The 14,148-nt window shown below is 40.5% G+C and overlaps 1 protein-coding gene across 5 annotated transcripts in view; it reads right to left on the reverse strand.

The window, feature by feature from the left end:
- The window catches only part of LOC133629702 (ATP-dependent 6-phosphofructokinase, platelet type-like), a 70,343-nt gene extending 57,232 nt beyond the window's left edge, over positions 1 to 13,111 (reverse strand). For all 5 annotated transcript variants that reach the window (XM_062020611.1, XM_062020612.1, XM_062020614.1 and 2 more), the window contains exons 1-2: positions 12,875 to 13,111; positions 200 to 273 (exon numbers count right to left, since the gene is read on the reverse strand). In XM_062020611.1, coding sequence (XP_061876595.1) covers positions 200 to 273; positions 12,875 to 12,968 — 168 coding nt within the window. In that variant the 5' untranslated portion in view covers positions 12,969 to 13,111. The remainder of the gene's footprint in view (positions 1 to 199; positions 274 to 12,874) is intronic.
- Between the last annotated feature and the right edge of the window lie 1,037 nt (positions 13,112 to 14,148).

Here is a 14,148-nt window from a genome sequence, read left to right on the forward strand (position 1 = left end):
TGTGTGTGTGTGTGTGTGTGTGTGTGTGTGTGTGTGTGTGTGTGTGTGTGCGTGTGTGTGTGTGTGTGTGTGTGTGTGTGTGTGTGTGTGTGTGTGTGTGCGTGCGCAATGCAGCCTCCTCGGACCTGTGGAGCGGAACTGGACCTCAGCAAATGTAACTTGCTGCGGTCCAGGAACGAGGACTGCAGCATGGACTCACCTCACGTATAAAATACACTTTTGCTCCTACATATAATCCCATTCGAACCACAGCACGCACAGCAGCATTCATCCCTGAAAGACAAAAAACATGACATTAAGAACTCGTAGGAGAAAAAGAAATCACATCTTATCTCAGCATGTGATTGACAATGTGTGTGTTTATTTATGTGTGTCAGAAGTGACTTCTATCGCAAGTTGGAACACAAGCAGAAGTATGGCCCACCTATCCACAAGTTACACTATCCAGCACTCTTTACTTTGTACCGCTTGTCCTTTTGGGGGTCGCAGGAGTGCTGGAGCATATCTCAGCTGCACTCAAGCGGAAGGCAGAATACACCCTGGTAGGGATGATACTCGAAACCGATTTTCCCGGTTGTTCGATAAGAAAAGAACCGAGTCCTCGGACTCGAATCACTTTTTGAGAACCGGTACTCGTTATCGAGACTACTATAGTAAAGAAAAAGAGTTGGTTCTTTATTCGAATCCCTCGGAACGAATCCCGTCCCGACAAGAAATGCCCCGTGGGACATCACAAGAAATGACGTCACGTAGCTCAGTCATTAGGCGCAGATAGCGAAAGCAGGAAAAACAATGGACCGGAAAAAGCGCTCCAAGGTGTAATAAAGTTCAAAACAAAAGGTATAATCCAATGAATAACTTTACTGAGAGATTTGAGCAGGGTACAAACACATGACCAACACTTTTACGACCCACCGGAAACATAGCAACCAGGCTAGCAACGCACCTCCTTTACGGCAGCTGTCGCAACGTTCTTAAAGCAACCGCAGCACATACATATATGATATCTCCCTTTTTTAACTTTTGTTTTTCTTTCCTTGTAAACGTTACAAAATCACACTGTATATGTGTTGTCTGTCTGATTATAAATAATGCAGACGAGGCGTGTTGGCTGAGTTCTTGACGTTTACTTTCACAGCGTGCTCATAACCTCATTCTTAGCTGCCGGGTGGCGACATGCAACAACACTTTTCGGGGCTACCGCGCATGCTCGTCACTCCCGTTGCATGCTGGGTAGTGTAGTTGTTATATTCCCTAGCTCATAACATCTTTCCCCCTATAAAGAAATAATGTTAACTCAATAAAGTGTATTTCTTTTTTTAGCTTTAACTTTTCATTTTTTAGCATTGTAACCACATTTGCAAACAACTTTTCTCCTCATAGAATTTTCTTTCAATAAAGAAATAAAGTGCAAAAATGTCAAAGCATCATAACAAACAGTTATGTTCCAATAGCAGCAGAAGTGCACTTTTTGGAGAGCTGTATTATTTCCACTTTTGTGCCCAAGGGACTGATTTTATTTAACACTATATTATTATTTATACACCTATAGTGATCACAGAGACAGCTTGTTTTTGTGTTACTGTATATATTTGTTTTTCTGAAAAATCCCACTTAATATACTTTGGGTAACAACAGTCAATACTTATTTATTTTATTATTATTTTTTTAGGGGGGTAACAGTCAATATTTATTTATTTATTAGATTTTATTTTTTTCTTATATAATAAAAGTGAGCTTTTGTTAAACCAAATATTGTGTTTTTTTTCCATATACAACAACCTATCTGGACTCCATAAGAGAATCGATAAGGAATCGGTTCGATAAGAGGATTCGATAATAGGCTCGAACTTGATAACTCAAACATCATCACTACACCCTGGACAAGGGGCCACCTCATGGCAGGGCTAACACAGATAGACAACATCACACTCGTTATACTTAGCTAGAAACTTTCCACAGATATTTTGTAAAGGCCTGTGTGGGGAAGCGTGGCCGACAGACCGACAGTGAGGCAGGGCGCGCCGGGATCCACGCCGTAAACGATATCAGGTGCGTGGATCGCCCACCTGGGCATAATCACATAATCTCTTCGCAATGCGTAAAAGGGCTGCAGCAGAGAACGACGGGGAAGAGAGAGTGGGAGAAGCAGAGGCAGCGCACCAGAGACGGAGAGGAGAGCCAGAGGCATACACAGACGAGGCAAGCTGAAAAGCAAGCGGAAGAGCGAGCAGGCACGCGGAAGGCTGAAAAGCGACCCGACGAGAGACTGAATTTATTGAAAAATAAAGAAAGTCAACCCTGCTCGCAGAAATGTCTGTCCTTGATGGTCCATGGAACCCGGACGACAGCGGGGGTCTGTCACAGCCTGCTATTTGTCTTGTAAACACCCGACCGCGGGCTGCTTGAAGACTGACTTGCTGCTTTTTGTGCAATTGTTTTAAAAACAAATTACATGGGGAGAAAAAAAAAAGTTAATATGCTAACGTTAGCATAATGATATACTAATGTTAGCATGCTAACAAAAAAGTAGTTAGGATACTAACACAATGTCACCAAGTATCAAAAGTCTGGATTTGTATGTTTTAACATGTACAATTAGCTTGGATAGGATGGCACTTTATTCTCTTTGCACTTCAACTGTACAAGAAAATTATTTTTCAGCACAGACCCGTTGAAGAGCAGACATACTGTACATTGTACACATTAGGATAAGAATAGGTCTTTATTGTCATTGCACAAGTACAACAAAACTTTGTTTTCAGCACAAACCCGTTGAAGAGCAGACATACTGTACATTGTACACATTACGGAACAATAACGCTGATTGGTCGTAAAAGGTGGACTTGGGGGCGGGGAGGATGGTTGGTTACCATGAATTGATTAATGTGGACCCTGACATAAACAGGTTGAAAAACTTATTGGGGTGTTACCATTTAGTGGTCAATTGTACGGAATATGTACTGTACTGTGCAATCTACTAATAAAAGTTTCAATCAATCAATCAATCAATTGGCTGGTTGGTCTCGGTTTATTTCAAACATGCACTAAATTACAATGTAATACATCACATATCGCCAGTTGTTTCATTACAGCATATCTGAAAAGGACTAGGAAGACGCAGAGTTTATTTAACCCCACACTTTTTCATATCATAACACTTTTTACCCATTGGTTTGTTCTCTATTTGTAACATTGCAGTGAATAAATAAATACATGTATACACTAAGGCTGCAGCTAACGATTATTTTTCTATCGATTAATCTATAGATTATTTTTTTCGATTAATCGTTTGATCTATAGATTATTTTTTTCGATTAATCTATAGATTATTTTTCCTTTTACCGATTATTTTTTTATTCAAAATGAAGATGAAAAAATAAATGTAGGCCAGTTTTTTCAAAAGGCATGGCTTTTATTTACAAAAAAAAAAGAAGTATGGCCACTCAGTCAACATTGACAACAACATGACTAAATATTCTGTAACAATGTAAACATTTAAAACTTTTAACATTTAACAAAATTAAAAGTAGCTTATTTGCTTTTTAATGTGCAAATATAAAAGTCAACATCCAGTGCAAATCTTAATATTCTGCAATAGCATAAGCATTTCAAAAGTAAAAGTATTGCTTATTTTGCTTTAAAATGTGCAAAAATAAAGATAAACATCCAATACAAAAAAGTGCAAAACGAAATATTCTGTAACAGTGTAAACATTTCAACAAAAGTGAAAGTATTGCTTATTTGCTAAAATGTGCAAAAATAAAGATAAACATCCAATACAAAAAAGTGCCAATCTAAATATTCTGGAGCATTGTAAACATTAAGTATTGCTTTTAAAATGTGCAAAATAAACATCCAGTCCAACACAATAACCAATTCTACTCATTCCAGTGAGTGACTAACAGTTGTAATGAAGAAAGGTTAGCATGTCTACATGCTCTGGTTCTTTTCATGTTTACAATATTCCCAGCAGCTGAAAATAGGCGCTCAGAAGGGGTCGATGTGGCTGGAACTGAGAGCTAATTAGCCTTCACCTCAAGCCAGGACTGCGAGCGAGCTGAGCTGCAGTTGAAGTTTCTAGAAGGTCAACGGGCTCATAGTGATGTTACTAGTAGTTGACTGGGAGGTGTTTATTATCATTTGGGGAGAGTCCGCTGCCTGATGCTCACCTGCTAAACACCTATCTGCTCCACGCTGAAGCGCTGACTACATGCGCTATGAATACGCACTGGTGATTGGCTGATAATGCTGTGTGTGTACCAATCAGAGGGTTGTGTGGGTGGGACAATGCTGCGTGTGTACCAATCAGATGGTTGTATGGGTGGGACAATGCTGCGTGTGTACCAATCAGATGGTTGTGTGGGTGGGACAATGCTGCGTGTGTACCAATCAGATGGTTGTATGGGTGGGACAATGCTGCGTGTGTACCAATCAGATGGTTGTATGGGTGGGACAATGCTGCGTGTGTACCAATCAGATGGTTGTATGGGTGGGACAATGCTGCGTGTGTACCAATCAGATGGTTGTGTGGGTGGGACAATGCTGCGTGTGTACCAATCAGATGGTTGTGTGGGTGGGACAATGCTGCGTGTGTACCAATCAGATGGTTGTATGGGTGGGACAATGACGCGTGTGTACCAATCAGATGGTTGTGTGGGTGGGACAATGCTGCGTGTGTACCAATCAGATGGTTGTGTGGGTGGGACAATGCTGCGTGTGTACCAATCAGATGGTTGTGTGGGTGGGACAATGATGCGTGCTGAGACAGAGGCAGTAGGAGCAAAGCAGCTTGTTAAGACTTTAGCTTTAGCTTAGAAACTCGTTCGGTACACCCCCGTACCGAACCGAAAGCCCCGTACCGAAACGGTTCAATACAAAACATGTACCGTTACACCCCTAGCAGATACAAATGACACATTCATGTTTTTGTGTAATGATGACAACGTATACTCGCGCGGACGATTGACCAGTTGATGGTTGATGGTTTTCTTTTCAAATGTTCGTTCATAGCCGTTGTGCTGCTATGATATGCTATTTCCGCTCGACACAGTGTGCATACAACAACATTATTAGCCCGTTTATTGAAATACTCCCACACTTTTGACCACTTTTGGCGTGATTTTTCCCCCTCACTCGCACCGCTCGCATCGTCTGCTTTGATCGTCTGCTTTGCGCTTCGCCATGACGGTAGTGTGACGTAAATATGCGACGCGTCGACGCACAAAAACGGCGTCGACGTATTTACGTAACCGATGACGTCGACTACGTCGACGCGTCGTTTCAGCCTTAGTATACACAATGAGTAACTTAATAATTATTAAATATATATGAGTATATATGAGTAAAAAAAAAGTTGCTCCTATGGGAGCGTCAGACCAGGAGAAAAAGACTTGATAGCCATGATAAGCACATGCAGTATACACATCACCACACATAAACCAGGAGACTCGGGGCATGCGGTGTCCAAGTTGCAGCCCTTTGAGGGAGTCAAATTGTAGATAAGGATTGTTGTTGTTTTCCAGGCAATCAGACACATTCCAATGATCTTAATCGTCCATTCTAGCTCTCAAGTTGCATTAGCATTTCAGAAAGCCTCTCCGTGATGTTATCTAGTTTGCGAGATGGTCACAGTCTGTCTTTTGTTTTTCTGTGGATCTGGAAATGGTTGCTTGGGCATTTTGTGGGTGTGGCACCGAACGGAGATGTTGACATGTGTAGTTTCAAGCACTCTTCATTCTCTAGCGGGTGACTTTTCAAGTCATGCTACAAATTAGTAGTGCTGCTACGTTTTGTAGCAACACTTTTGCCGCATACTTGACATATTAATGTCTGTTCAACATCTTCCCGCTTGAAGCCAAACCCCCGCCAGACGATGGACCCCCGGCTGTTTTTCTTGGGAATGAATTCTTCCTTCATTTGTTACCAGATTCGCACCTTCTCTCTCTCGTATTAACACTCGCACCGCTCCGCTAGCACCACAGCTAACTTTATCCATGCCGCTACATCTCTGCTCGGCGAGAGCGTATGACGTTGCACGCGCGATAGTATGTGACGTATGTAAGAAGGCGCGCTTGTTTTATGTCTCTGTGAGAAGGAGAGACAAGAAAGAGAGAGAAGAGCCTGTAGTGTAATGCCCGCGTGAGAACGTATACTCCAATATCACCATATAGTCATTTTCTATATCGCACAGAGACAAACCTGCGATATATCCAGGATCTTCCATATATCGCCCAGCCCTGTGGTAGCATGTTTTTGTCTGCCTCTTTTCTCTCTTGCGAGCAACCATTTCTGGTCCAAATGCTTCCCTGCTCCTCATGCCACTACTTTGGTGGTCAGTGCAAATGAGGTGTGAGTTGAATGCCAATGTCAGCTTGGTTAAAACATGTCAGAGTTGAGATCATTTGGGAACTGAGAGGAATGGGGAGGGGGATACAAACAAGTGACACTGGAGCCTTTTCCCCACCGGAATTGGCTTGGGTTGTGGTTACTAAGCAACACAAAAGTCATTAGGGCAATAGAGAACAGGAAAGGACAAACTGGAATAGTTAAAAACCCAAGAAAAATTGAAAGCGTAAGTTAGTGGTTCTCATTCTGCAGGAATGACATTGTCTGGTGCAGCGTTAGAGACGTAACGCCCTCTGACACCGTGTTCATCTCATGCATATATCCTCATTCTTTCTACTGGAAACTAGAGGACAAGGGACAGTTAATCATGGTTGTTGTGCACAGTACCACCTAAAAGGGAGTGCAGAAGTGTTACTCCAGTGATGTCACTCTCGGAATATTCAAAATGGCTGACTGAATTTGTGGCATTTTGTGATGCTTAAACAGTTTTTTCACATACTTTGCGAATTGTAAATACAATATGGTTTAATGGATACCATATTTCCTTGAATTGGCGCAGGGAATATAGTATTCGCACGTCTAGAATTACTGACAGGTCAAACTCGTTTCTCAAAATAATTAACGCATGCTTGGCGCCGGTTCATTATTGACGCCGGATCAAATTCGTTTCGCAAAATATTAATTTTATTATCGCATGTCTATAATTTTCGCCGGGTCAAACTCGTTTCGCAAAATATTTAGCATATGGCTAGAACTTCCACCGGGTCAAATTTGTTACGTCACGAGTGACGCTTTATCTGTCCTCATTTTCAAAATGGAGGAAGCTGCTTTCAGTAGTTTGCAATCGCACAAAGGAAAAAAGATTAAGAGCTATTCATTAGGATTTAAGGTCCAAGCTATTGAATACCGGTACAGTATGCTAAAAAGAACAGTAAGCAGCTATGTTTTATTAATATACCGTAGCTGCGTGTGTCAAATACTGTATGAGTCATTAAACCTCCTGGTGGTAGAGGGCGCTGCCGCGCTAGTGATCCTTCTTGCGACTTACGGTACTGCAGAAGAAGTGAACACACGCAGCAAGACATTTTATTTTTTTTCCTCTGCCTGAACTTTTAACATGGAGGATTACATACCGGTATCTAAAATAAAACAGTTTTCTAAACTGGACTTTCAATGGAAGCAGGAGGTAATAATTAAAGGAATATCTCCATCGAGACAGAGAGACTTTTAAAACGGAAGAAAGAAAATAATGAAGACTTCTATAAACAAGTTATCGATGCTTTTGGTCAGAAGGAGCTGCAAATGGACTCCATTTATAAGTACAGGTAAGACCATGATAACGTTTTCTTTTATTAAATGTGCTTTTCATGATGGTATGCTTACATCACACTCAAAGCGCACGCCTAAATTTACTGCATTCCTTTTGGGAAACGCCGGAGTGAGAAGAGGTTTTAAAATACTTAGCGCAGGCACGGCCATCCCGCAGGCTTCCGGTAAACGCCGGAGTGACAGGAGGTTTTAAATTAATTAGCGCCCCTGCGGCTATTCAAGTAAATACGGTATAATGAAACACATAAGAATAAAAAGTCAACTTGTTTTTACCCTCTTCTGCTACTTTAAGGACCCCTAATTTAGAGTCTCTTATTTTCCCTTTTTTATCTACAAAAGCCAAAAGCAGTGAAGTTGTCAGGTTGTGTAAAAGGTAAATAAAAAGAGAATACAACAAATCCTTTTCAACTTATATTCAATTGAATAGACTGCAGAGACAAGATATTTCATGTTCACACTGAGAAACTTCATTTATTTTGCAAATAATCATTTTACCAGTGTGTTACATGGCCTTTCCTTTTAACAACACTCAGTAAAGGTTTGGGAAGTGAGGAGACACATTTTTGAAGTGGAATTCTTTCCCATTCTTGCTTGATGTACAGCTTAAGTTGTTCAACAGTCTCCCTTCTCATATTTTAGCCTTCACACATTTTCAATGTCTGGACTACAGGCAGGCCAGTCTAGTACCCGCACTCTTTTACTATGAAGCCACGCTGTTGTAACACCTGGCTTGGCATGGTCTTGCTGAAATAAGCAGGGGCGTCCATGAAAACAACATATGTTGCTCCAAAAGCTGTATGTACCTTTCAGCATTAATGGTGCCTTCACAGATGTGTAAGTTACCCATGTCTTGGCCACTAATACACCCCCATACCATCACACATGCTGCCTTTTACACTTTCACCCTAGAACAGTCCGGATGGTAGAACACTTTTCCACTTTGCATCAGTCCATCTTAGATGAGCTCGGGCCCAGCGAAGTGTTTCTGGGTGTTGTTGATAAATGGCTTTGGCTTTGCATAGGAGAGTTTTAACTTACACTTACAGATGTAGCGACCAACTGTAGTTACTGACAGTGGGTTTCTGAACTGTTCCTGAGCCCATGTGGTGATATCCTTTACACACTGATGTCGCTTTTTGATGCAGTATCGCCTGAGGGATCCAAGGTCACGGGCATTCAATGTTGGTTTTCAGCCTTGCCGCTTACGTGCAGTGATTTCTCCAGATTCTCTGAACCTTTTGATGACATTACGGAGCGTAGATGGTGGAATCCCTAAATTCCTTGCAATAGCTGCTTGAGAAATGTTGTCCTTAAACAATTTGCTCAGGCATTTGTTGACAAAGTGGTGACCCTCGCCCCGTCCTTGTTTGTGAACGACTGAGCATTTCATGGAAGCTGCTTTTATAGCCAATCATGGCACCCACCTGTTCCCAATTAGCCTGATGAGCATTTCTCAACTTTCCCAGTCTTTTTTGCCACTTGTGCCAGCTTTTTTGAAACATGCTGCAGGCATCAGATTCCAAATGAGCTAATATTTGCAAAAAGAACAAAGTTTTCCATTTCGAACATGAAATATCTTGTCTCTGCAGTCTACTCAATTGAATATAAGTTGAAAAGGATTTGTTGTATTCTCTTTTTATTTAGCATTTACACAACGTGACAACTTCACTGCTTTGGTAATGACATTAGTCTGGATGGTTAGTGTGAGTTACATGACACAGCCCTTGTGCAACACCCACAAAGGCAACAACTCTGCCAGTCAGATGCTAAGACGAGAGGGAGTGTGCACGTGACCAGGGTTTCCTCTCTGACGTCATCACCATCACGTACACAGGATACACCACCACACCACACAGGATACACCACGACACCACACAGGATACACCACCACACCACACAGGATACACCACAGGCACACTCGGGAATTGCAAACCTCAAATGGAATCCACCACAAGGGTAAATATTGATATTTCAAATATTTTTAGAAGCGGTTTTTCCCCACAACTCGCAGCTGTTTGCCAAAAACAAAACCCGCAGTGCTGTGTTTTATATTTTGAACTGGGGGTGGAATTGAACAGTCACTTGGGACAAGGAAACACTAATGTCACCACATTATCACTAGCAAGATAGCACCTCACTTTATATGTAGCAACATAGCACCTCACTTTATATGTAGCAAGATAGCACCTCACTTTATATGTAGCAACATAGCACCTCACTTTATATGTAGCAAGATAGCACCTCACTTTATATGTAGCAACATAGCACCTCACTTTATATGTAGCAACATAGAACCTCACTTTATATGTAGCAACATAGCACCTCACTTTATATGTAGCAAGATAGCACCTCACTTTATATGTAACAACATAGCACCTCCATGACACTTTATATGTAGAAAGATAGCACCTCACTTTATATGCAGCAACATAGCACCTCACTTTATATGTAGCAAGATAGCACCTCACTTTATATGTAGAAAGATAGCACCTCACTTTATATGCAGCAACATAGCACCTCACTTTATATGTAGCAAGATAGCACCTCACTTTATATGTAACAACATAGCACCTCCATGACACTTTATATGTAGCAAGATAGCACCTCACTTTATATGTGGCAAGATAGCACCTCACTTTATATGCAGCAACATAGCACCTCACTTTATATGTAGCAAGATAGAACCTCACTTTATATGTAGCAACGTAGCACCTCACTTTATATGTAGCAACATAGCACCTGCATGACACTTTATATGTAGCAAGATAGCACCTCACTTTATATGTAACAACATAGCACCTCCATGACACTTTATATGTAGCAAGATAGCACCTCACTTTATATGCAGCAACATAGCACCTCACTTTATATGTAGCAAGATAGCACCTCACTTTATATGTAGCAAGATAGCACCTCAATTCATATTTAGCAAGATAGCACGTCACTTTATATGCAGCAACATAGCACCTCACTTTATATGTAGCAACATAGCACCTCACTTTATATGTAGCAACATAGCACCTACATGACACTTTATATGTAGCAACATAGCACCTCACTTTATATGTAGCAAGACAGCACCTCACTTTATATGTAGCAACATAGCACCTTACTTTATATGTAGCAACATAGCACCTCCATGACACTTTATATGTAGCAACATAGCACCTCACTTTATATGTGGCAAGACAGCACCTCACTTTATATGTAGCAACATAGCACCTCACTTTATATGTAGCAAGATAGCACCTCACTTTATATGTAGCAACATAGCACCTCACTTGATATGTAGCAACATAGCACCTCCATGACACTTTATATGTAGCAACATAGCACCTCACTTTATATGTAGCAACATAGCACCTCCATGACACTTTATATGTAGCAAGATAGCACCTCACTTTATATGCAGCAAGATAGCACCTCACTCTATATGTAGCAAGATAGCACCTCACTTTATATGTAGCAAGATAGCACCTCACTTTATATGTAGCAAGATAGCACCTCACTTTATATGTAGCAAGATAGCACCTCACTTTATATGCAGCAAGATAGCACCTCACTTCATATGTAGCAAGATAGCACCTCACTTTATATGTAGCAAGATAGCACCTCACTTTATACGCAGCAACATAGCACCTCACTTTATATGTAGCAAGATAGCACCTCACTTTCTATGTAGCAAGATAGCACCTCAATTTATATGTAGCAAGATAGCACCTCACTTTATATGTAGCAAGATAGCACCTCACTTTATATGCAGCAACATAGCACCTCACTTTATATGTAGCAACATAGCACCTCACTTGATATGTAGCAACATAGCACCTCCATGACACTTTATATGTAGCAACATAGCACCTCACTTTATATGTAGCAACATAGCACCTCCATGACACTTTATATGTAGCAAGATAGCACCTCACTTTATATGCAGCAAGATAGCACCTCACTTTATATGTAGCAAGATAGCACCTCACTTTATATGTAGCAAGATAGCACCTCACTTTATATGTAGCAAGATAGCACCTCACTTTATATGTAGCAAGATAGCACCTCACTTTATACGCAGCAACATAGCACCTCACTTTATATGTAGCAAGATAGCACCTCACTTTATATGTAGCAAGATAGCACCTCAATTTATATGTAGCAAGATAGCACCTCACTTTATATGTAGCAAGATAGCACCTCACTTTATATGCAGCAACATAGCACCTCACTTTATATGTAGCAACATAGCACCTCACTTTATATGTAGCAACATAGCCCATTCATGACACTTTATATGTAGCAACATAGCACCTTACTTTATATGTAGCAAGATAGCACATTCATGACACTTTATATGTAGCAACATAGCACCTCACTTTAAATGTAGCAAGATAGCACCTCACTTTATATGTAGCAAGATAGCACCTCACTTTATATGCAGCAAGATAGCACCTCACTTCATATGTAGCAAGATAGCACCTCACTTTATACGTAGCAAGATAGCACCTCACTTTATACGCAGCAACATAGCACCTCACTTTATATGTAGCAAGATAGCACCTCACTTTATATGTAGCAAGATAGCACCTCAATTTATATGTAGCAAGATAGCACCTCACTTTATATGTAGCAAGATAGCACCTCACTTTATATGCAGCAACATAGCACCTCACTTTATATGTAGCAACATAGCACCTCACTTTATATGTAGCAACATAGCACATTCATGACACTTTATATGTAGCAACATAGCACCTTACTTTATATGTAGCAAGATAGCCCATTCATGACACTTTATATGTAGCAACATAGCACCTCACTTTAAATGTAGCAAGATAGCACATTCATGACACTTTATATGTAGCAACATAGCACCTCACTTTATATGTAGCAACATAGCACCTCACTTTATATGTAGCAAGATAGCACCTCACTTTATATGTAGCAAGATAGCACCTCACTTTATATGTAGCAACATAGCACCTCACTTTATATGTAGCAAGATAGCACCTCCATGACTTTATGTCAGGTTAGCATGCTAGCTAGTCCACAATGAATGAATATATGCGTCACACTACACTTGCTTACAGTAGCTGCTGATCACTTGTTAATATTCAGACGCAAACGTCGCTATTTGACGAGGTTAGAATGGTGAATATAAAGTACATTTTTAGACTCCAATGTCATATTTGATGAAGTTTACCTTGAGCATCACCTCCGCTGGTCAGCACCGCGATGGCTTTTCCCGCGCCAGACAGGTTCTCAAAGAAGATCTTCTTCGTGTCTGTCTGCGCCATCTTTACACTTGACACGTATATGCTGACAAATAGAAGAAACAGTTGTATAAAATAGTGCCTAAAGGGCCGTGAAGGCCAGCGATCCAGCAGCCGATGAGCCGTCTGTCCTTCGCTCTGTTCCGCATCTATTCGCTCATTTGCATGGATTGAATGACCGCGTGTGAGAGGCACCTGCTCCAGCCAATCAGAGCTCGAGTTGAGGATGCGCAACTGTGTCTCAGCCAATAGGACAGATGATCGGGGATGTTGTGGGCGGGCCTTTAGGATCCGCTCAAGCCTGCTGTGACTTTGACAATGCAGTCCTCTACTTTCTGTGTTTACATTCAGGACTTTCACATCAATGTACATTTTAACTATAACATACGAATGTATAACATACCACTTAGTAACGTGACTCGCTTCTGGTAAAGTGTAGTTATATAACACTGCGGTAGTAAACATGTTAAAGTACTAACTGATTGATTGATTGATCCCCCTTACTATTGTACTATCTTCAGTCCAAATATAGCATCATTACTTTTAGCCGAGTCTAAATATTTTGTTCCACCTTCTGCAAGTAACGCAGCATCACGAGGTTGAATGAGATTAGCTGCAGTAGAAGCTTCTGACCACAAGGTGGCAGGACTCACTGCTGTCACAAGAAAGGTAAACACTTGACCAAATATGGTCTTCGGAAATGCTCGAGTCATTTTCAACAGCACTTGCTTGGGAAAAAAATTAAAAACATACAATGTGTGAATGGAACATTTGATTTCAACCATTGAAACTACTACTTTTACTATATATATATATATATATATATATATATATATATATATATATATATATATATATATATATATATATATATATATATATATATATATATATATATATATATATATATATATATATATATATATATATATATATATATATATATATACACACATACAGTCATGGTCAAATTGTCCATGTGATGTCAGATGAAACAAAAATGGAGCTGTTTGGCCACAATACCCAGAATTATTTGTGGAGGAGAAAATGTGAGGCCTTTAATCCCAGGAACACCAATCCTACCGTCAAGCATGGTGGTGGTAGTATTATGCTCTGGGCCTCTTTTGCTGCCAATGGAACTGCTGCTTTAAATGGGACAATGAAAAGGGAGGATTAGCTCCAAATTGTTCAGGACAAGCTAAAA

Source organism: Entelurus aequoreus, linkage group LG15 (assembly GCF_033978785.1).
Source record: "Entelurus aequoreus isolate RoL-2023_Sb linkage group LG15, RoL_Eaeq_v1.1, whole genome shotgun sequence".
NCBI lineage: Eukaryota > Metazoa > Chordata > Actinopteri > Syngnathiformes > Syngnathidae > Entelurus > Entelurus aequoreus.